Below are 22620 nucleotides of genomic sequence, written 5' to 3' on the forward strand. Positions count from 1 at the left end.
CCCCAATCTTCCTTTTCTATTTTGTTTATTTTATTTTTTTATTTATTGAGACAGAGTCTCACTCTGTCACCCAGGCCGGAGTGCAGTGATGCGACCTTGGCTCACTGTAGTCTCCACTTCCTGGGCTCAGGTGATCCTCCCACCTCAGCCTCCCGAATAGCTGGGACCACAGGAATGCACCACCATACCTGGCTAATTTTTTGGTTCACCACATTGCCCAGGCTGGTCTCGAACTCCTGGACTCAAGCGATCCGCCCACCTTGGCCTCCCAAAGTGCTAGCATCACACGCATGAGCCACTATGCCCAGCCTTGCTCTTCCTTTAAAGCCTCCTGTCCTTCCCCAGGTCCCCAATTTATAGCAGGATCAAAGGTCACTGGGCGCTTGCCCCCTATTCAAGATTCCCCTCCCTATGTCACTGCTTAGGTCCAGAGTCAGATGTGACTAGAGCCTAAGGGACTCTCACCTCCCTCTCTGTGCTGGGACTCATACAGGGGGACCTCAGCAGGCAGTCTGTCCATCACATGCCCAAATGAAGAGCATGCCCTGGGCTGGGCACAGGGGCGCACAACTGTAATCCCAGCACTTTGGGAGGCTGATGTGGGAGGATCGCTTAAGCCCAGAAGTTCTAGACCAGCCTGGGTAACATGGCAAGACCCTATCTCCACAAAAAAAGTTAAAAAATTAGCCTGGTATGGTGATGCACGCCTGTAGTCCCAGCTATTCAGGAGGCTGAGGTGAGAGGATTGCTTGAGGCTGGGAGGTTGAGGCTGCAGTGAGTCATGGTTGCACCACTGCACTCCAGCCAGGGTGACAGTGAGACCCTGTCTCAAAAGACAAAAAAAAAAAAAAAAAAAAGAACATATCCTGATATGGAGTAGGGGACATTGCTCTCACAGGCTTGGGAGCCTGAGCTGGCTCTGTGAGCTGGGGAGGAGGCAGACAGCCAGGCCTTGTCTGCAAGCAGACCTGGCAGCGCTGGGCTGGCTGCTCCCCAGGGCCTCCTCTTCATGCCCAGTGAATGACTCACCTTGGCACAGACACAATGGTCAGGGGTGGGCACACTGCCTGCTTCCCGCCGCACCCCAGTCCCCCTCAAATGCCTTCCGAGAAGCCCATTGAGCAGGGGGCTTGCATTGCACCCCAGCCTGACAGCCTGGCATCTTGGGATAAAAGCAGCACAGCCCCCTAGGGGCTGCCCTTGCTGTGTGGCGCCACTGGCGGTGGAGAACAAGGCTCTATTCAGCAAGTGCCCGGGAAAGGGGATCAGGGGAGGCCCAGGCGTGGACAGTGGGTGGCAGGCGGGAAGAGGAGAGCTGTCTGCTTCCCAGAAGTCCAAGTACACAAATGGGTGAGGGGACTGGGCAGGGTTCTGACCCTGTGGGACCAGAGTGGAGGGCGTAGATGGACCTGAAGTCTCCAGGGACAACAGGGCCCAGGTCTCAGGCTCCCAGTTGGGCCCAGTGGCTCCTGCATTTCCAAACCCATCCATCCCCAGAGATCCTTCCCATCTCCCCACGCTGATGTGTGGGAACTCGAGGAAATCTCCAGTGGGAGATGGAAGGATAAAGACTCAAGCCAGCACAGCCAGCTCATGCGCAACTGCTCTGTGGAGCTGTCAAGGCCTGGGCTCTGGGAGAGAGGCACAGGGAGGCCAGGCAAGGAAGGAGTGACCCGGAGGGACAGACCCAGGGGCTAAAGTCCTGATAGGGCAAGAGAGTGCCAGCCCCCTCTTGCCTATAAGGACCTCCACTGCCACATACAGGCCATGATTGATGCTTAGACAAAGGGCTGGTGTCCAATCCCAGCCCCCAGCCCCAGAACTCCAGGGAATGAATGGGCAGAGAGCAGGAATATGGGACATCTGTTTGAGGGGAGGACACCAGGAGTCCTGGGAATGGGGCCTAGTAGGAAATGATAATATAGGCACCCCTTGAGGGTACTGAACAGGTTCATTCTTCGCCAAATTCCCAGCACCTTGCAGGTACTTACAGCTGAGTGAGAGAAGGCCTGGGTTATGAAATCAAAAAGTTGGAAAGCAGGTCAGAGGTCATCTGGTACAGCCCTTTCTTCCTTTTATTTATTTATTTATTTTTTTCCTCTTGAGACAGGGTCTCTCTCTGTTGCCCAGGCTGGAGTGGCGCAAACACAGCTCACTGCAGCCTCAACCTACTGGGCTCAAGCAATCCTTCAGCCTCAGCCTCCTACAGTGCTTGGATTACAAGCATGAGCCACCCCACCCAGCCCTTTCCTTCCTTTTTAATTGATGCATAATGATTGTAAGTATTCATCATGGTCCAACCAACCCCTTCTTGACCCACCTTCCTAGAGAGAGGGTCCTCTTGCTTCAGTGGTCAGGGCCCCAGACCCATGGTCTGGCTCCAGGCACCACCTGCCTCATGCAGGAGTTGGCGTGCCCAGGAAGCTCTGCCTCCGGGCAGTTACCTCAATGGGGTGAGGGGAGCTCTCCCCATAGCTGGGCTGCGGCCCAACCCCACCCCTCAGGCTATGCCAGGGGGCGTTGCCAGGGGCAGCCGGGCATCGCCAGTCCAGCCCACTCCTTCATAAAGCCCTCGCATCCCAGGAGCGAGCAGAGCCAGGGTAGGATGGAGAGGAGACGCATCACCTCCGCTGCTCGCCGCTCCTACGTCTCCTCGGGGGAGATGATGGTGGGGGGCCTGGCTCCTGGCCGCCGTCTGGGTCCTGGCACCCGCCTCTCCCTGGCTCGAATGCCCCCTCCACTCCCGACCCGGGTGGACTTCTCCCTGGCCGGAGCACTCAATGCTGGCTTCAAGGAGACCCGGGCCAGTGAGCGGGCAGAGATGATGGAGCTCAATGACCGCTTCGCCAGCTACATCGAGAAGGTTCGCTTCCTGGAACAGCAAAACAAGGCACTGGCTGCTGAGCTGAACCAGCTGCGGGCCAAGGAGCCCACCAAGCTGGCCGACGTCTACCAGGCTGAGCTGCGAGAGCTGCGACTGCGGCTCGATCAACTCACCGCCAACAGTGCCCGGCTGGAGGTCGAGAGGGACAATCTGGCACAGGACCTGGGCACCGTGAGGCAAAAGTGAGGAGGGGATGGGGAAAGCAGGCCTTGTGAGCAGAGGGGGCTGAATCCCCGAGAGAGAGTGCCTGAGAAGTCTCAGGCAAGGGCTGAGCCTCCCTGCTCCCTGGGTCTCCCTACCTCTTGATGGGGCACTATCCTTGCCCCCCAACATGATGGCAGGGACCAGAAACAGGCCCAGGACCCCAGGGATCTGATTCCCACATGCCTTCTGCCAGGGAGCCAGGGTCCCCTCAGCACCTCCCCACTGGGGAAAGCAGTGCAGGAGCGGCTGGGCCCCCAGCAGCTGGGCCCTTGCGTTTCATTCGTGGCTGGGCTTTGTGACTGTGGGCAGCGAGCTCACCTATTGTGAGCCTGGGTCCATATAAAGGAGGAGTTGGAAGCAGAGAAGGTTGGTGTCCATGAGGGAGATTGGATTCTGGGGTAAAGGAAGTGAGGGAAAGAGCAGGCAGGCCTGGGTGCAGAGCACAGGTGACTGCCTGCCACCAGCTTGTGACCCCTGTCAAGTCACTTTGACTTGCACAGCTGTGAAGCGGAACTCATAATAAAATTCATTTCAAAAGGTGGTTACCTGGGATCAGAGGAATCCCCAGGGGCATGGCGCTTCACTGAGCTGACAGGACATGCGTGTGTGCCTTCAAGTGCAGGAGGATGTGTGTGTGTGTGTGCGTGTGCAGCAGTGTGTGTACGCTGGTGGATGCGCCTGTGTGAGGAGAAGCAGGTGCACCAACCCTGATAAGGCACCTTAGTAATGAGTTAAGGCAAAAGCCCACATCTGCTCATCCTCCAGATAAGGCCTCTGTCTAAGGCCCCCCAACCCTTACTCCTCCTGCTGCTCTACTGGTCCTGGCTGGGGGTGGTCTCTGTGACAGCTGCCTCCAGGGAGATTGAGGCAGGTAGCCAAGTGTCCTCAGAAGAGCCTGGACCCAGGAATGTGTCCCCCCACTCCAGGCTCCAGGATGAAACCAACCTGAGGCTGGAAGCCGAGAACAACCTGGCTGCCTATAGACAGGTCAGGGAGGTGGAGGGGAGGGGCAGGGGAGGGAGGAAAGGGTTGATGGCCACTCACCCAAACACAGCCCCCAAGCTCAGCCCTCCACAGCAATGTGCTGCTCCCCACTGACCCAGAAGGAGGGGTAAGGCAAGGCTGAGGAATGGGGAGGAGGAGCCTGGGGTCCGAGTGGCCCTCTACTCCTCACCCCTCCTGCCACTCCAGGAAGCAGATGAAGCCACCCTGGCCCGTCTGGATCTGGAGAGGAAGATTGAGTCGCTGGAGGAGGAGATCCGGTTCTTGAGGAAGATCCACGAGGAGGTGAGGCCAGGGCAGAGGAAGAAAAGCTCAACACAGAGACTGCAACTGAGAGAGGGAGAGACAGAGACAGAGAGGCTATCCTGTGTCCAAGGCTTAACAGGCTTACTCCCCACCCTCCCAGTCAAGATTGGACTCCTCACCTCCCTCATCTCGTCTGCCTCCTTGGAACTTTTGTCACCACTTTGCCCTCCCTCTTCCATCTTCCTTCAGATAGACATGTGCCCCTCCCAGATAACACTCAAGCCCCTTGCAGTCTCTGAGAGAGACACTCAGAGAGAGGAGAGAAACAAAGATTGGCAGGTAGAGACAGGAAATGAAAGACAGAGAGAAAGGCAGTAAGGGAGACAGAAAGAGATGAGAGAACATTCTAGCCCCTGGCCGAGGGGCAGGAAGAAGAAGACATGATGCTGTGAGGAACCGCAGCTGTGGTCTGTACCCTGAGGCCTAGTACCCCTTCTCTCACCCTGGCCAGGAGGTTCGGGAACTCCAGGAGCAGCTGGCCCGACAGCAGGTCCATGTGGAGCTGGACGTGGCCAAGCCAGACCTCACCGCAGCCCTGAAAGAGATCCGCACGCAGTATGAGGCAATGGCGTCCAGCAACATGCATGAAGCTGAGGAGTGGTACCGTTCCAAGGTAGCCCTGCCTGTGGGCCAGCCTGCCTCCTCCAGGCAGCCCTTCTTGCTCCATACAAGAGAATGGGGGAAGGAGGGTGGAAGAAGCTGGGAGAATATCCTCTCCAGGTGACTGACCTTCACCAGAGAAGTGAGATGACTTGCCCAGGGCCACACAGGCACTACTGCTTTCAAAAGTGCCCGTTATTATTACTGCTATTATTGCTATTATTAGTAGTAGCTGATACTGTTCTGTGCTAAGCTCTGTGCTTTTCATGCATCACCCTACTATGAAGTAGGTGCTGTTCTTTGACAGACGAGAGAGCTGAAGTCCAGAGAGGTTAACTAATTTGCTCAAAGTCACACAGCTCCTAAGTGGTAGAGTTGGATTTCCAACTCTAGCCCATCTCACTTGGGAGCCTGCATTCCATGCCTCTGCCAGTCTGTTTTGGGTTACTGAGCCTCTACCATATACCAGGCACCCCCCAGGACACAGAGAGGTGTCTGAGCTGGAAGGTGTGATGTTGACGTGCACCCAAACATAGTGCCCGTAGAGAACACCACAGCTCAGAGCTTATATGTAGTGTGGAAGCCAGGAAAGACGCTGTAGGTGGGGCATTTGGGCTAGGCAGGACAGGCAGGCTGTGGACAGGAAGAAAAGAAGGGAGGGCCATTTCCGGTGGAGGACAGAGCCTGGAGTCAGAAAAGCACAGAGAAGCAGAGCCCGAGAGCCTGGAGTCAGAAAAGCACAGAGAAGCAGAGCCCGAAGATGCTGGCCTAGCCAGTGTACCTAGCTGAGGAGTGTGAGTAGTAGAAGTCACTGGCGTCTGAGCACGGTGAAGGGCCAATGGGGCTGGGAGGACCTCCCTGCAGGCGGGGGAGAAAGGGCTATTAGAACCCAGGGTGAGGCCAGGCATGGTGGTTCACACCTGTAATCCCAGCACTTTGGGAGGCTGAGGCAGGCGGATCACCTGAGGTCAGCAGTTCAAGACTAGCCTGGCTGATATGGCGAAACCCTGTCTCTACTAAAAACACAAAATTAGCCGGGCATGGAGGCACGCACCTGTGTAATCCCAGCTACTTGGGAGGCTGGGGCAGAAGAATTGCTTGAACCTGGGAGACAGAGGTTGCAGTGACCCGAAATTGTGCCACTGCACTCCAACCTGGACTACAAGAGCGAGACTCTGTCTCAAAAAAAAAAAAAAAAAAAAACACCCAGGGCTTCGCTCGCCAAAACCCACTGTCCACTGTGGCAGACGACAGCGTTCAGTCCCACAGATACAGCTGTCAGTGTGGAAGGTTCTGGATTCTGTGGCACTATTCATTCATTCGCTTGCTGACCAGATGTTGTGCTAGGTGCTGAGGTCTGGCAGCCGCTACCTTGCCCGCATCCATGGGTCACAGTTGTTGGGAAAAGTCCCAACCAGGGCCAACGTCCTGGGTGACTGGCGTGCTGGTCACCTCCCTGATCTTCCAGAGCCTGTGCCTGCCCATGGGCCCACACAGTGCCCTATATGTGTCCCCCACCCGCAGCCCCGCGGCCCCAGGCCGCCCTCAGTCTATGGCCCCTCTCCCCATCTAGTTTGCAGACCTGACAGACGCTGCTGCCCGCAACGCGGAGCTGCTCCGCCAGGCCAAGCACGAGGCCAACGACTATCGGCGCCAGTTGCAGTCCTTGACCTGCGACCTGGAGTCTCTGCGAGGCACGGTGAGCGTGGCCAGGGCAGGACGGGGACAGGCGGAGCGGCGACGGCCACCCCAGGAGATGCCAGGGGAGAAGGGCCGGGGCGAGGACCTGGGTCGAGGGCGGGGCGCGAACGTTACCCTCGGGCTAGAGGAGGGGCCTGGGGCCGGGGGCGGGGCCTCGAAGCCTCGCCAAGTCGGGTCGGGGCTCCGCGGGACTGGCCGGCTCCATCCCACAGAACGAGTCCCTGGAGAGGCAGATGCGCGAGCAGGAGGAGCGCCACGCGCGGGAGGCGGCCAGTTACCAAGAGGCGCTGGCGCGGCTGGAGGAAGAGGGGCAGAGCCTCAAGGACGAGATGGCCCGCCACTTGCAGGAGTACCAGGAGCTGCTCAACGTCAAGCTGGCCCTGGACATCGAGATCGCCACCTACAGGAAGCTGCTGGAGGGCGAAGAGAACCGGTGAGCCCTGATCACAGCTCTGGGGACGTCTCCCTGTGGCCTCTCCGTAGAGCTCCCCTTGCCCCCTTCAGGGACTGAGTCTTTTTCAGCCTTGTGTCCAGATCCCTTCCTACCTCAATGCCCAGCACAGTGCCTGCCTCACACACAGCAGGCAGTCACTAGATGTTTGATGAATGAATGGATAGATGGATTGGACCAATATTGAATAGGCCTCAAGGCCAAGGACTTGGGTCACCCTCCAAACTAAGAGGCTTACTCCCCACCCTCCCAGCCAAGATTAGACTCCGCACCTCATCCATCTCTTCTGCCTCCTTGGAACGTTTTTCACCACTTTCTCCTCCCTCTTCCATCTTCCTTTAGATAGACGTGCGCCCCTCCCAGATAACACTCAAGCCTCTTGCAGACTTTTGGAATTCCAGATATCATGTTGGCTGCTGGGGAAAGCTAGGAGATGGAGTTAGACTTTCCTGGCAAGGAAAAGGGTGTTTAAGTTGTTATGATGGCCCTGGACCAAGACCCAGCCTAGGGGTGTCCCAGGCAGCCTGGGCAGCCCTTTCCCTCTGCTTTCTTTCAGGATCACCATTCCTGTGCAGACCTTCTCCAACCTGCAGATCCGAGGTCAGTAGAGCAGGGTCTCATGGGAAGGGCACTGGTGTCCTGCCCCCTCCTCCAGGGCCTGTAGGTTGCTCCGGACTGGGACTGAGGACCAGGGCAAAGGGATCCACGCTCTCCCTGGGGGTCTTCGTGACACCGCAGCGCTCCTAGCCAGAGCCTATCATCCCAGGGTACTTCTAGGCGAGACTTGCCGCTGCCCCTGTCCTGCTAGGCCCTGGGTCCCTCTTCCCCTCCCTGCACCTCATTCCACAGCAGAACTGGGTGAGATCTCGACATCTGCCCTGTCTGCAGATCCCTGAGCAAGCCCTGCCCTTCTGAGTGTTTTCTGTTTTTGTTTTTTTAACTGCTTGTCACTACAGGGGGCAAAAGCACCAAAGACTGGGAAAATCACAAGGTCACAAGACATCTCAAAAGCCTCACAATACGAGTTATACCAATACAGGCTCACCAGATTGTAAATGGAGCACCGCCAGCTCGCGGTTAGCTGCCTGCCTCTCAGACACAGCGCTTTGCCCAGCTTGACAGGGAGTGAGCCTAACGCACCTCATCCTCCTAATCCTACTGAGCTCCCTCCTCCCAGGGTTCCCCTAAAGGGCCTGGACTGCATCATTTTCCCAGGAACCACAGTGCCCAGGCCAGGACGTGGTACAGAGTAACTTACATTAAACCGGCAGAGCTGGTTAGTGGTAAAGGTGGGGTGAGTCCTTGGGTGCGCAGCTGAGCTGCTCCGGGGCCTCTGAGCAAGCAGCAGCCTCTGTCTCACCTCTTCCCGTCACCGGGAGGGCCCCTTGGGTCTCGCTGTGCCTGGGGGGGCCAGGCTCTCTGCTTTATTCTTTCATCCCTGAGGCTCCATGGCTCAGCTCAGTGCTGACTCAGTCCACAGGATTTTTCCCTCAGGACCACTGCTCGTGCAGTGAATAAAGTTTTATGTTCCCTGCTCTTAATGTTAAATATTAGTGAATGTGACATGTTATATTTTTCTCTCTGAGGTGGGAGGAAGAGCTAAATTACTTTTTACTTGCATGTGGCCCTCAAATGATTCTTAGCTAAAGAACAAAATTCCTCTTCTTCTGGGCTAGAATATTTAGGACCACTAGATATGCATGTCCCAGGGCTTAATTTAGCATCGGAAAGGTTAACCAGGCTGACTAGTAGAGGTAATACTGCCAAATCCTAGATAGTCACAGGTCACTAAGGTACAGATAAGTGGCAGAGAGAAGTAGGAAAGAGGAAAGGGGACAGGAAAGGGACCTATGTGTATTGAGCACTAATATGTGCCACATGTTTAACAGCCTTTATTTTAGTTAATTGTCTCCTCTCTCCCACCTACAGAAGTAGGCCCCATCATCCTTATTTTACAGATGAGGAACCTGAGGCTGGGAGAGGTCAATTAACTTGCCCAGAGTCATGTGGCTGGTTGGTGGCTGAGTTGGGACTTCTTTTTTTTTTTTTTTGAGACGGAGTCTCGCTCTGTCGCCCAGGCTGGAGTGCAGTGGCCAGATCTCAGCTCACTGCAAGCTCCTTCTCCCGGGTTCACGCCATTCTCCTGCCTCAGCCTCCCGAGTAGCTGGGACTATAGGCACCCACCACCTCGCCTGGCTAGTTTTTTTTTTTTTTTTGTATTTTTTAGTAGAGACAGGGTTTCACCGTGTTATCCAGGATGGTCTCGATCTCCTGACCTCGTGATCCACCGTCTCGGCCTTCCAAAGTGCTGGGATTACAGGCTTAAGCCACCGCGCCCGGCCAAGTTGGGACTTCTTGAGCTCTGGTCTCCTGATCTCTTCCCTCCCCTCCCCTCCCCTTCCTTCCTTCCACAGAGCATCCCTCTGTCACCCAGGCTGGAGTGCAGTAGTGCAATCTCGGCTCACTGCAACCTCCACCTCCCAGGTTCAAGCAATTCTTGGTCCTCAGTCTCCCGAGTAGTGGGGATTATAGGTGTGAGCCACCACACCTGGCTACTTTTTCTTTCTTTTTTTTTCTTTTCTTTTCTTTTTTGAAACAGAGTCTTACTCTGTTGCTCAGACTGGAGTGCAGTGGCGTGATCTCAGCTCACTGCAACCTCCGCCTCCCAGGTTCAAGTGATTCTCCTGTGTCAGCCTCCTGAGTAGCTGGGACTACAGGCACCCGTCACTATACCCGGCTAATTTTTGTATTTTTAGTAGAGACGGGGTTTCACCATATTGATCAGGCTGGTCTCAAACTCCTGACCTCAGGCGATCCACCTGCCTAGGTTTCCCAAAGTGCTGGGATTACAGATGTGAGCTACCATGCCTGGCCTATTTTTTGTATTTTTAGTAGAGGTTTCACCATGTTGGCCAGGGTGGTCTCAAACTCCTGGCCTCAGGTGATCCATCCGTCTTGACCTCCCAAAGTGCTGGCATTACAAAGTGCTGCCTGTCTCCTGATTTCAAAGCCTGCATGTCCTTCCTCGATGCCGTGCTGGATTTTCAGAAACCCAGGTGCCAGGCCAGGGCTTGCAGAGGGGCTGAAATGAAGCCAGGCCAGAAGACAGAGCAGCCAGGACTCTAACTGGACAGAGCAGCTAGGACTTGGGCAGCAGCACTATTGGGATTTGGGGGCTCTCCAGCCCATTTGGAAGAGCCTAGGCTCTCTCTGCCCAGTTGCATAGGTTCTCATACTCATGATGGCAGGGTGCGATGGGGAAGCCGGGTGTGGGAGAGGATGACTCATGCCCTGAAAGTCCATGAGAGGCCTCCTCTCCTCACATCTGCAGAAACCAGCCTGGACACCAAGTCTGTGTCAGAAGGCCACCTCAAGAGGAACATCGTGGTGAAGACCGTGGAGATGCGGGATGGAGAGGTACGGAGGGATTCAGGCCCAGTCAGACTCTGGCTGGCCCCAGAGATTCTCAAGGCCAGGCCATGGAGGAAAGCCTGGGACTGGCACATAGAAGGTCCCCAGTAACTCCCAGGAGCCCCCCAAGGAATTCTGGAGGAGAGCAAGGAACCTGAATGTAATTCCATTTCCTCAGTCCCTCCATAGGCTGTTCTAAGGGGAGCCTTGGTACCAAAGCCACTAGATTGGGTCCTAACACATGCTGTCTCTTTCTCACCCTCAAACTCGGGGGCCTGGCTTGCCGGGGATAAAAAGAGAATTAAAGTTAGCAGCTTTCACTTCCAATTCTAGCAGAGACAGTTGGAGATGGGGACGGCTTTCCATTTCCAGCTTGGTAAAAGGAAACTACCAGAGGAATGGGAAGAGGGGATTTGGCGTATCCCCCAGGCCACTTCAACCACAGTGGGAACTCATCTTACTGCAGCAGCTTACCACGTGCCAGGCACGACGCTAAATGCTTTCCCAGTGTTATCTCACCACCCGCTCTGACCACCACGCAAGGCAGCTGTGGTTACTATCAAGAGAAGAAAGACCTGGGAAGTGGGGGACTTGCCCAAGGTTACACAGCTTCATGGTGGTGGACCTGGGGTCTGCATGAACTCCTAACTGTTGCACTGTGCATATTCCCTGTCCCCTGCAGGTCATTAAGGAGTCCAAGCAGGAGCACAAGGATGTGATGTGAGGCAGGACCCACCTGGTGGCCTCTGCCCCATCTCATGAGGAGCCCGAGCAGAAGCAGGATAGTTGCTCCACCTCTGCTGGTGCATTTCCCCAGACCTGAGCTCCCCGCCACCCCAGCTGCTCCCCTCCCTCCTCTATCCCTAGGCCAGCTTGCTGCCCTAGGCTCCGTCAGTATTAGGCCTGCCAGACGGCACCCACCCAGCACCCAGCAACTCCAACTAACAAGAAACTCACCCCCAAGGGGCAGTCTGGAGGGGCATGGCCAGCAGCTTGCGTTAGAATGAGGAGGAAGGAGAGAAGGGGAGGAGGGTGGGGGGGACCTACTACATCGCCCTCCACATCCCTGATACCTGTTGTTACGGAAACTGTTGCCAGAGCTGGAGGTTCTCTCAGGGTATCTGGGAACTGTGCCTCTGAGTTTCCTCAGGCTGCTGGAGGAAAACTGAGACTCAGACAGGAAAGGGAAGGCCCCACAGACAAGGTATCCTTGGACAGAGGCTTGTTTTGTTTTTTGGTTTTTATGAGGCGAGGTCTCCTATGCTGCCCAGGCTGACCTTGAACTCCTGGGCTCAAGCAGTCTTCCCACCTCAGCCTCCTGTGTAGCTGGGATTACAGGCTCGAGCCACCATGCCCAGCTCAGAGGGTTGTTCTTCTAGACTGACCCTGATCAGTCTAAGATGGGTGAGGACGTCCTGCCACATGGGGCAGTCACCTGCCCAGATCCCAGAGGGACCTCCTGAGCGATGACTCAAGTGTCTCAGTCCACCTGAGCTGCCATCCAGGGACCCTGTCTGTGGGCATGCTGTGGGCAGGTGGGAGCTTGATTCTCAGCACTTGGGGGATCTGTCGTGTACGTGGAGAGGGATGGGGTGCTGGGAGGGATACAGGGGGGCTGCCTGGTCCCCAGTGGTGGGTACAGAGAGGTCAAGCCCAGGAGGACTGCCCCGTGCAGACTGGAAGGGACGCTGGTAGAGATGGTGGAGGAGGCAATTGGGACGGTGCTAGGCATCCAAGTAGGGGTTGTGGGTGACCAGTTGCACTTGGCCTCTGGGTTGTGGGAATTAAGGAAGTGACTTATCCTCTTGAAGATGCTGAAACAGGAGAGAAAGGGGATGTATCCATGGGGGCAGGGCATCACTTTGTCCCAGTTCTAAAGGCCTCTTCCTTGCTGTGTCATCCCAGGCCACCCCAGCCTCTAAGCCCCTGGGACTGCTGCTTCTTGACCCCCGTAAGCCACTGCCACACGTCTGACCCTCTCCACCCCATAGTGAGCGGCTGCTTTTCCTTAAGCCAAGGGCCTCTTGCAGTCCCTTCTCACTCACACACAAAATGTACCCAGTATTTTAGGTAGCGCCATATTTTACAATTTGTAAAACAGGCACGAGCAAAATGAAGACACTGGCTCATATTCCTGCAGCCTGGAGGCCGGGTGCTCAGGGCTGACATGTCCACCCTAGTACACCCACTCTGCTTTTTAACTGGGCAGACCGGTAAGCAGACTGATGGGATCTGTGCCCAGAAATGGGACTGGGAGGGCCCACTTCAGGGTTCTCCTCTCCCCTCTAAGACTGAAGAAGGGTCCTTCCCTCTCCCCAAGACTTGGTGTCCTTTCCCTCCACTCCTTCCTGCCGCCTGCTGCTGCTGCTGCTGCTAATCTTCAGGGCACTGCTGCTGCCTTTAGTCGCTGAGGAAAAATAAAGACACATGCTGCGCCCTTCCCCAGAGTGGACTCGGATCTGTTTGTGAGAGGGTGGGACTGGGGCCAAGTGTAGCCTTTGACAAGACCAACTCACTTCTTATTACTGATCATTTCTGGAGCCCATGCCCTCACCAAATCCCACCCGCAGCCAAAGAGGACATACACCAGCTCCCTCCACTCTCTTCTTCCTTCCTTTCCCTGCTACCTGCAACTCAACCAGCACAATCCTCAGAGGCAAGAAAGTAAAGCAGCTCAAACACGATTCAACACTGATCAGTGTTTACCACTGGATAAATCTGAGTTCACGCCTTCCTTCTCTGACCTAAGTGTGAAGTCAGGAAACACATGTACCCTAACTACTTCCATCCTGACCTCAGTCCCCAATCTCCCACCAGCCTCAAGCCCCTCCACTTCTCAGATCAGGCCCCAGACCTGCCCATGAAAACGGGGAGCAGGCTATAACTAACAGATTTGTCCACATGTTCCTACCACACGTCCCACCCCGGGTACCCACCCAGAGACATCTGGTATCATTTAACAAACACATTGAAGGACAACTGGTCGTCAGAGCTGGGCAAAGAGAGATCCTAGGGGGAGAAGTTGGGACAACACTGAAATAAGTAACAGCAGCAGCGACAGAGGTGAATGGTGACGAAGACTGCCGTGATGAACAGGTAGCCTATCAGGGTGAGCTCCACGGCCGAGCGAGTCTCGGGATCCGACAACGAGGCTGGGTAGTGCCCACGAGATGTCACGCCCAGCCGGAAGCCAGCGACTCGCACACCCTGTCTCCAGCAATAGTAGATGCCCCGGTCATCCAGCTGGGTGAAGCGGATGTGGAGCTGGTTGCCATGGTCAATGAACACCCTCATGGACCTGTTGACACCCTTCAGGTACTGTGTGCGGTAGAGGTGCTGGCGGTCTTTGTCCCAGGCCACCGCATGCTCTGGCCGGGCCCCGGGACAGGAGATGATGAGTCCATGGCCCAGTCTCTGCTGGTGGAACTGAATGGGCACCTGGGGCACCCAGGGCCGGCTGCCCACTTTGGACACATAGTTAATGATGGCCAGCACACCCTCCCGGATGGTCTTCGTCTTCTCACAGGGTACTATGCAGCTCCGAATCAGCAGCTCAGGGGTGTGGTGCCTGGCCTTGGTCTGCAGCTTCCTTGGCACAGCCCTTGAACCACAGGACACCACATCGGGCACCGCCTTGAGGTAGCGTGGGGAGAGGTCTGGGCTCTGCAGGTAGCAGAGGCCGATGCGCCACTGCTCCCCACGCACCCCGCAGCGGTCACAGGGGGTCCATTCCCAGAAGGTGGTGAAGACATGGAGGTGCCCATAGTATTCATCTGCAAAGGGCTCCTGGCCCTCGTCCTGGAAGGTGGCCACCATTCCCTCACTGTTCTGGATGTCCACATCGTAGGCGTAAAAGTAGTCCCCCTTGCGGGTGCCGCAGAAGTACAGGCCCGAGTCCTCAGGCTGAGCCCTGAAAACCAACAGGCTGAACATGCGGATGCTGAAGCGGGTCAGCATGTCGCTGCCCACACGTACCTGGGCTGCCTCCGTCAGCACCCGCCCATCGAAGTCCGTCAGCACTTTGGTGTGGCTGCTACCTAGGTGCTTTTGGTAGAACCAGACTACAGCTGGCACCTCTTCGGGTTTGCAGTGACAGGGAAGCTCAAAGCTCATGTCGGCCAAGTAGGCTGCGTTTTCAAACATCAGGAAAGCAGGGCAGGGGGTCTTCTGAAAAATGTTTTCCTTCTCTACAATTTCAAAGGCCTGGAGACCCCCCCATGCCCACAGGAGCACAGTGGTGAGGGCCAGGTGCATGCCTGAAGGAGTGAGGGGTCAGAGGGGCAGGGCAAAACCAAGGCATTAATGGCTCATGGGGCTCCTAGAAAGCACTGATGAGCCGAGGCCTCTGGATGAGGAAAGGATTATGCAGCAAGGAAAAGCAGCAACAACTTGCAGAGGAAGTTGCCAAATGCAAGGCAATTTATGCCCAGTGGATGTACAAGATGCCCTTCTAACATTCCAGACCCGATCTTGGGGGGAAAGCCATTCTAGAACCTGGCCTTCACTCCCCTTTCTAGAACATTGGCACTCACCCAAGAACGGGTCAAAGGAAACCGGAATGAGAAGGGCGGGCCGAGGTGCTCAGGCAGGGAAGTCTTCACCTCGGTGCTCCAGGCCCTGCCCTGCCAGCGTGGTGGAAAAATCTTCCCTTTCATCAATCCGGGAAATGGAGGAAACCCGCTCTCCTGCATATCTGGCCATTCAGGAGGCTGGCTGGACCTGAGCTGATGGCTTGGGACTTTCCCAGGCCCAACCTGCACAAGAACCGAGTCTCTAGGGGAAAATTCAACACCTCAAATGAGGTAGCATTTGATCATTTGTTGATTACATGTCCATTCATTGGTTTGGGGCTATAAACATTCTTGTTAAGAGCTGTGGAGATCAGTGTTTGTTTACCATAAAGATTTTGCTTTTTTCTTTTTCTGAGTGGAGGCTGTAACTGGTATAGCCAGCATTTGGTTGGGCACACACTCATCTCTCAAGGCCAGTGGGCTAGAGGCTTGGCAGACTCTAAGAGTGGGGAAAAAAACTGCTTTCAACTTCCTGAGTTCTTGACTGTCCCGTGGATACACACAGTTCAAAATAGCGAGACACTGAGGGACTGGAGAAATGGGGAAGACTTGATTCCTATTTTTGCTCTGAAAATTCCAAGTTGAGAAGGGAACTAAGTGTGGGTTTCTTATTACGGTCCTGCAGAACCCCCAAGACAACAACCAAAAAACTGACTCCAGTGACCACCGGGACCTCTGAGAGTAGCTTGTCGCATCAGTCAACCTGGTACAGCTCCAGCAGCTCCTGCAGGAGCCTCTCCTCCTCCTGGAGCCCACCAGACTGCTCCTCCAGACCCTGCTCCTCCCAGCTGAGTCCCTCCTTCATGGATCTGGGGACACCCATGGCTTTCAGCTTCTGAAACAAGTCCTTGCAGCTCTCTCTCTCTGCCTGGCTCAGCAGGCTGAGGTTCAGTGTGAAGCGCCCAGTGCTCGCCAGGCTGCGTAGGATCCCCAGCACCGCTGCCCGGTCAGCTGGCTCCACGTGATCAGCCAGTGCCACCAGCAGCTCCCCGAGAAGTCCAAACCCCACATCTGTCTGGAAGAGGCGGCTCAGCTTTGGACCCCCAAGCTGCAGTAGAGTCTGGTAGCGCTCTGGCCCACTTAGCAAGTGTCGTCGCCAATCACGGTAGAAGTCAGCAGAGGTCTCGGGCTGGACGGGGGTTTTCTCCTGAATCACAAAGGAAGGAAAGGGAGTCAGGAGCTCTTCCAGTTGCTCTGTGACAGTGACAGTGAGGAGAACCTGTCAGTCTTCATCTTACTCTCTTCATCCTACTACTCTCTGAGCACTGGGAAGGCTGTGGTCCTTGGGGGCCTCATTTTCAGATGAGGAAGCTGGGGATGAGACAGGGAGGGCCCCCAAGGAATCCACACCATGATTTGAGATTCTCATTTATACTGGAATTTTCCTATTCAAGAATGGAGACATAGCTCTGGCCTTCAAGAGTAAGTTGGGGTTAACTGTAAGTCGTATGGATGGGTTGATTGGAAATCTCAGGAAGAGAGAAAGGAACTCAAGGATCTGAATGTCGGGGTCTCTCTCTCAACACTCCACAGGATCATTACACTAGACACCATACAACCCAGAGGCAGAGCAACCCAAATCTGATCTGAGAATGAAAGTCAAAGGTCTAAGGGAAGTGAAGCTTCCTAGCCCAACTTTCTGACTCGTTCTGCCCAGTTCAACTCAGCTTTGCCATCTGCTGTTTGTTTTTCTTTCTGGGATTGGAGGCAGAAACCTATCTGTAGGTTTAACATGACAAATAAAGACGATGTATGTGTGGTTAAAACAAAACAAAACAGCCGGGCGCGGTGGCTCAAGCCTGTAATCCCAGCACTTTGGGAGGCCGAGACGGGCGGATCACGAGGTCAGGAGATCGAGACCATCCTGGCTAACACGGTGAAACCCCGTCTCTACTAAAATATACAAAAAATTAGCCGGGCGAGATGGTGGGCGCCTGTAGTCCCAGCTACTCGGGAGGCTGAGGCGAGAGAATGGCGTAAACCCGGGAGGCGGAGCTTGCAGTGAGCTGAGATCCGGCCACTGCACTCCAGCCTGGGCGACAGAGCGAGACTCCGTCTCAAAAAAAAAACAAAAAAACAAAACAAAACAAAACAAAACAAAACGAAAAAACAGGATTGAAGCTTTAGGGCAGAGAATCCTGCTGGACTAAAGAGGCAGGGCCTCACCTACCGGGGAGATTTCAGTGGCCACATCCTGGAAGGTCCTTCCCTGAATAGTGTGACAGTTCCAGGGCACAGTTCTCTTTCCTCCCATCTTATCCTTCCGCTCCAGTGGCTTCAGATGTGATGCAAGAACAATACCCCTGTGGGCAAAGGACAGAAATTAGGCAATGGACTTAATGCTGTGTCTGTGGGCGTGAGGCAGCTAGACTTTGCATGGTATAGGATGAACCTGTTACAGACCAATGTGGCCATAATAATAACAATAACCACAGCGATAGCTGACTGCTTTCAAGCACTTCGCATGTGTCAGACACTTGCTCAGTCTTACGTGCAAGAACTCATTTAATTATAACAGTTACTGTTTTACAGATAAATAACTGAGACTCAGAGAGGTTAAGGAAATTGCATAAGATCAAACAGTAGAGGGTGGGGCCAGGAATGAAGCCCAGAATGGTTTGATTTCAGGGTTAACTACTGTAGTCCACCATAACAGGAGGGCCTGAGAAAAACGGCAGTGAGCCAACCTGAACTCCTCATAGGAAGCCACCCTCTGTTCCACTGCCCGTAACTTGGCAGCATTCTCCCGTTTGTACTTCTCATCGGCAGTGAGTGCAGCCTGCAGCTCTTTCTCCAAAGCCTTGAAGTCGATGATGTCATTCCTTTCCATGGCCTGTGCCCGGGAAGGCAAAGGGAATACACGTCAGTGGACGGTCAATATCAGGGGAAAGAGGGTTATTGGATTATTCGCCAGAACACAAATGACCCCAAAGCACTCTGGACATTGTCACTCACACTGGGAGGTGTTACAAAAATCTGGTTTTCTATTTTATACAGACAAGTTGAATTTCACAGTGAGGACTTACACAAGACTTGTCCCTGAAAATAGAATACAGAGTTCTAACTTTCAATTTGGAGTTCTGTCTTAATTTTGCTCTGTGCCTCTAAAAATACTTTTAATTTTGGTGCTTCAGTCGAGGAGGCATTTGGATCTCAGAATTCAGTTTCTTCACTCTTCCCCCATAGGATTGTTCTAAAGCAAGTTGTTTCAACAGGGGACCTCACACAAAAGCAGAACTCTTGTTAGGTACCTTTGAGCTCAGGGATAAAGTTTCATTCTTCATTGAATGTCTTTAGTGAGGAAGGAGACTTTCACCCAAACCACACGCAATGACTGAGCAGGAAATCAAGCAGAAGGGGCAGAGGAAGGAGCTCAACGACCCTATCCCCAAATCCCTCTGTCCAGCCCAGGGCTGGAACAGAGGTCCCTAGGTACCTGGGCAATGTCTTTAGTTCTACCACTGTACTTCCGTAGCTTCTGCATATCTGAGGCTGACTGATTTCTACAGAGACATTCTTTTCTCTTTTTTAGACAGGGTCTTGCTCTGTTGCCCAGGCTGGAGTGCAGTGGCATGATCTCGGCTCATTGCAACCTCTGCCTCCGGGGTTCAAGCAATTTTCGTGTCTCAGCCTCCCGAGGAGCTGGGACTATAGGCGTGCACCACTACGCCCGGCTAATTTTTGTATTTTTAGGAGAGACGGGGTTTCATCATGTTGGCGAGGCTGGTCTCGAACTCCCGACCTCAAGTGATCCGCGCGCCTCGGCCTCCCAAAGTGCTAGGATTACAGGCGTGAGCCACCTGCAGAGAGAGATTCTCTACGTGCGTTCTAGTCGTGGCTCTGGCATTTACTTGTTGTAGGACCTCTCTGAACTGCAAACTCCTAGTGAGTTGAGTTGGATTTTGTGGCGGGGTCATCACCAACAGCCCTAGCGCAAGGAAGCAGGAGGTCCCTAACCAATTCCACGGCCACCCTACCCCAACGTGGGGAATCTGAACGCCAAAAGGGGCTGGGCTGGCCAGTAACCGAACTCAAGTGTCCAGTTCTCAGCCCTCCCCAGGCATTTACTAACCCTTCTGTCCCCTTACTCAGGCTCCCGGACCTTCACCCCAGCAGCCCCGGCCTTGGTCCCCTTGTTTTCTTTGGCGATCCCCTGATAAGTCAACAGGAGGGCAGTCCCGCGCAGACCACGCCCACAGCTGTGGTTGCCCAGCAACTGGGCTAACAGCCTGGCCACGTGATCTGCCGGAAGGCCCCCATTTCAGGGTAGTCCCGAGACGCCTGATCAGATTCGTTCATCCTCAGGTCTCACCCTCTTTGGAGCAGCCCACGTCTTGGGCTACTCGTCTTGGGGACCCGCTACTCCGCCTTGCCAGTTCCTATCTCCGCGAGGGCATACCTCAGAACTGGTCCTCAGGCGGAGCGTTGTCCTCCCGGGCAGAAAGGCGACAACGGCGTCTGCGGGGTCCTTCCTGGCGGCGGGCGCAGACGTTTCTTTGGCGTGGGGCGGAAGCGCGTTCCCCGGCGGCGGCCTGGGAACTCTTAGCTAAGCAGGCGGGAGGTAAGTTGAAGCGGGTCAGCGGCAAGGAATGATTGCTCCAGGTGGGATAGGAAATTAAAGAGCGTCAGATCTGGAAGAGATCTTATATGCTATCTGCCCCTTTCTCTTTACGGATGGGTAAATTGAGGCCGGGAGCGGAAAAAATAATGGAAGATCCTCTTCTCCGCGTGCCTCCCCAAAGCTTTCGAAGCGCGCACGCACGCACACACCTCGATTTCGGGGCTGCCTCTATAGCCTCAGTCCGTAAAATCGTATCCCTAGGAAGGAATGTTGCTCTAACTGTCCAGTCCCCTCGCTCACTCCCTTTTCCATCTGTGCCGCCTTCAGCCGTTGTCTGCCAAGTTCCCTCCGACGTTCCCTTTGAGCGCCTGCATTGTAGCGGGAAGCGGCAGTGAGGTTTGTTACCATGAGTCGCTAGTTTTGTGTAACTGTGGACAAATCAGCTATATTCTCTGTACCATGTTAGAGTCACTCATTATTTCGATAAATACTTATTGAGGGCTTAGTCTACGCTAGGCACTGTTCTAAGTGAACAAAACAAGCCCTTGCTTAAACTGTAGTTGGGGAAATGAACAGTAAACAACTAGATATAAGTCAGCTAGTGATAAATGTCTAACATTTGTGAATAACAATAAAACAGTGAAAGTCGGGAATTGGAGAGTATGTATGGGGGACTTTTAGAGTGACAGAGAAGGTGACATTTTAGTGGAAACTTGATTGAAATAAAGGGACAAGGTGAAAATATCAAAGGGAAGAGTGTTTTGGACAAAGAGAATGGCAAGTGCAGTGGCCCTGAGGCAGAACTGAACTTGGTTTTTTCCATGAACAGCTTTATATAAAAATTTTTTCAATCGGCCGGCCGCGGTGGCTCACTCCTGTAATCCTAGCACTTTGGGAGGCGAACGCGGGCAGATCACCCGAGGTCAGGAGTTGGAGACCAGCCTGGCCAAAATGGTAAAACCCCCTCTCTACTAAAAATACAAAAAAATTAGTCGGGCGTAGTGGTGCACGCCTGTAGTCCCAGCTACTCGGGAGGCTGAGGCAAGAGAATCTCTTGAACCCAGGAGGCAGAGGTTGCAGTGAACCGAGATCGTGCCGTTGTACTCCAGCCTGGGCAACAAGAGCAAAACTCTGTCTCAAAAAATATATATAAAATAAATAGATAAATAATTTCTTCAAGCACTTGACTGGGGTCTTGGGAGAATGAGATAAGCATAAATGCGATAATAGCTTTTTGGAAGTAAAAAGAATCTGTATGCATGTGAAAGTTTCCATAATAATTTACATTTAGTTATTGGTCCTTGGAGCTCCGATTCCCTCTCTACATTCAGCACCCAGCAGGTGGCATTGAGGGAGGTGGAGGTATCAGTCTAATCCAAGAAATATCAGCATCTTAAAATTAAACATCCCATTCAGTTAACATTTATCCAGTTTCTACTTATGCAAGGTGCTGTCTTGGCTGTTGACTGTGTTAGCATTGGTACTTTTTTCTCAACTATTTAAAAATGTAAAATGCAGCTGGGTGCGGTGGCTCACAGCTGTAATCTCAGCACTTTGGGAGGCCGAGGCGGGCGAATCACCCGAGGTCAGAAGTTCGAAACTAGCCTGGCCAACGTGGTGAAACCCCATCTCTACTAAAAATACAAAAATTAGCCAGGTGAGTTGGTGGGTGCCTGTAATCCCAGCTACTTGGGAGGTTGAGGCAGGAGAATCGCTTGAACCTGTGAGCTGGAGGTTGCAGTGAGTCAAGATCGTGCCACTGCACTCGAGCCTGGGCAACAGAGTGGGACTCTGTCTCAAAAAAATAAAAAAGTAAAATGCGTTCTTAGCTGGAGGACCATGCAAAAACAGGTGGAGGGGCCAGATTTGGCCACAGGTCAGAGTTTGTCAATTCTTGCCCTAAAATATTAGGAGGTGAAGAGGCATTGTGTCAGCAGCTTACTGTCAGATATTTGGGGAAAGAAAGTTATTTGTACTGTTCCTGCCACTTTTTGGTATTATTTTAAAATTAAATTTAGTATCATAAAAGAAGTGAAGGGAAGAAGCGGGTGCTTGGAACACAGGGTTCTCATGATCAAGGATGGCAAAAAATAATGCTAGCTGTTTATTGAGCCTGGGACTCTGGTAGATTCTTTACACAGGGTGTTTTCTGTAATCCTCATAAACATTTATTCAGTGAGGATTATTCATTCCATTTTCCAGTTGAGGAATAAGAATCAGGTTTGGAGAGATGAAGCAACTTACCTGAAGTTACATAGTTGTTAGTGACAAAGTTAGGATTTGAATCTAAGTCTTCCAACTCCAGAGCCCTGATGCTCTAGTCTGTTATTTATGGCTTATAAACTATAGGTGGTGATGGTAATTAGTACAGTTAACTACTATTTGTTTATTTATTTATTTTTTTTTGAGACAGAGTCTTGCTCCGTCGCCCAGGCTGAAGTGCAGTGGTGCAATCTCAGCTCACTGCAACCTCTGCCTCCTGGATTCAGGTAATTCTCCTGCCTCAGCCTCCTGAGTAGCTGGGACTACAGGTGCGTGCCACCACACCTGGCTAATTTTTTGTATTTTTAGTAGAGACGGGGTTTCACTGTGTTAGGCAGGATGGTCTCGATCTCCTGACCTTGTGATCTGCCCACCTTGCCCTCCCAAAGTGCTGGAATTACAGGTGTGAGCCACTGCACCCAGCCAGTTAACTAGCATTTAAGACAAGGTTAAACACTGATAAAGGTGCAAAAAGCTCTAGTAGGATAGGGGAATGAGAAATTGAGGAGCTAGGAAAGCTTGAAGGAGGTGGTGGCATTTGAACTGTTTCTTTGAATAGAATTTCAATAATTGTGGAATTATGGAAAAAACCCACAAAACACTGCTTACTTACAAAGGGAAAATGAGTAACTTTACAATGGAGAGGCCTGGCAGACATCACCTTAAG

At 53.4% G+C, this 22620-nt stretch overlaps 4 protein-coding genes across 10 annotated transcripts in view; 2 read left to right on the plus strand and 2 right to left on the minus strand.

The window, feature by feature from the left end:
- Positions 1-1604: 1604 nt before the first annotated feature.
- Positions 1605-13004, plus strand: GFAP (glial fibrillary acidic protein). Of its 2 annotated transcripts, XM_033182712.1 has the most exons (10): positions 1605-3066; positions 4015-4075; positions 4280-4375; positions 4848-5009; positions 6570-6695; positions 6910-7130; positions 7705-7748; positions 8105-8224; positions 10480-10565; positions 11242-13004. In XM_033182712.1, the coding sequence occupies exons 1-10, from the start codon at positions 2273-2275 to the stop codon at positions 11281-11283; spliced, it is 1752 nt and encodes a 583-aa protein (XP_033038603.1). In that variant the 5' UTR covers positions 1605-2272; the 3' UTR covers positions 11284-13004. The 2 variants fall into 2 exon arrangements, with proteins under 2 accessions (XP_033038603.1, XP_033038602.1); XM_033182711.1 differs by lacking the exon at positions 8105-8224.
- A 234-nt stretch (positions 13005-13238) lies between these two features.
- FAM187A (family with sequence similarity 187 member A) lies at positions 13239-14921 on the minus strand. Its single transcript, XM_033182713.1, has one exon. It carries the CDS (start codon positions 14811-14813, stop codon positions 13569-13571), a length of 1245 nt encoding a protein of 414 aa, XP_033038604.1. The 5' UTR covers positions 14814-14921; the 3' UTR covers positions 13239-13568.
- Positions 14922-14948: 27 nt separating this feature from the next.
- Positions 14949-19320, minus strand: CCDC103 (coiled-coil domain containing 103). 3 transcript variants are annotated; one of them, XM_033182714.1, is made up of 4 exons: positions 19203-19320; positions 17818-17963; positions 17301-17433; positions 14949-16277 (listed from the first exon to the last, which is right to left on the minus strand). In XM_033182714.1, exons 2-4 carry the CDS (start codon positions 17958-17960, stop codon positions 15825-15827), a joined length of 729 nt encoding a protein of 242 aa, XP_033038605.1. In that variant the 5' UTR covers positions 17961-17963; positions 19203-19320; the 3' UTR covers positions 14949-15824. The 3 variants fall into 3 exon arrangements, with proteins under 3 accessions (XP_033038605.1, XP_033038606.1, XP_033038607.1); XM_033182715.1 differs by having other exon boundaries at positions 19219-19312; XM_033182716.1 differs by having other exon boundaries at positions 19233-19308.
- Positions 19321-19390: 70 nt separating this feature from the next.
- Positions 19391-22620, plus strand: part of EFTUD2 (elongation factor Tu GTP binding domain containing 2) — a 46529-nt gene continuing 43299 nt past the window's right edge. Inside the window, exon 1 of one of the 4 annotated variants that reach the window (XM_033182717.1) lies at positions 19391-19691. The gene's annotated coding sequence lies outside the window, so the exon portion shown is untranslated. Of the gene's footprint in view, positions 19692-22117; positions 22181-22200; positions 22223-22620 lie in introns of those variants that run through there. The other 3 variants (XM_033182720.1, XM_033182718.1, XM_033182719.1) reach the window with 3 other exon arrangements.

Source organism: Trachypithecus francoisi, unplaced genomic scaffold (genome assembly GCF_009764315.1).
Source record: "Trachypithecus francoisi isolate TF-2019V2 unplaced genomic scaffold, Tfra_2.0 Lachesis_group20, whole genome shotgun sequence".
NCBI classification, from domain to species: domain Eukaryota; kingdom Metazoa; phylum Chordata; class Mammalia; order Primates; family Cercopithecidae; genus Trachypithecus; species Trachypithecus francoisi.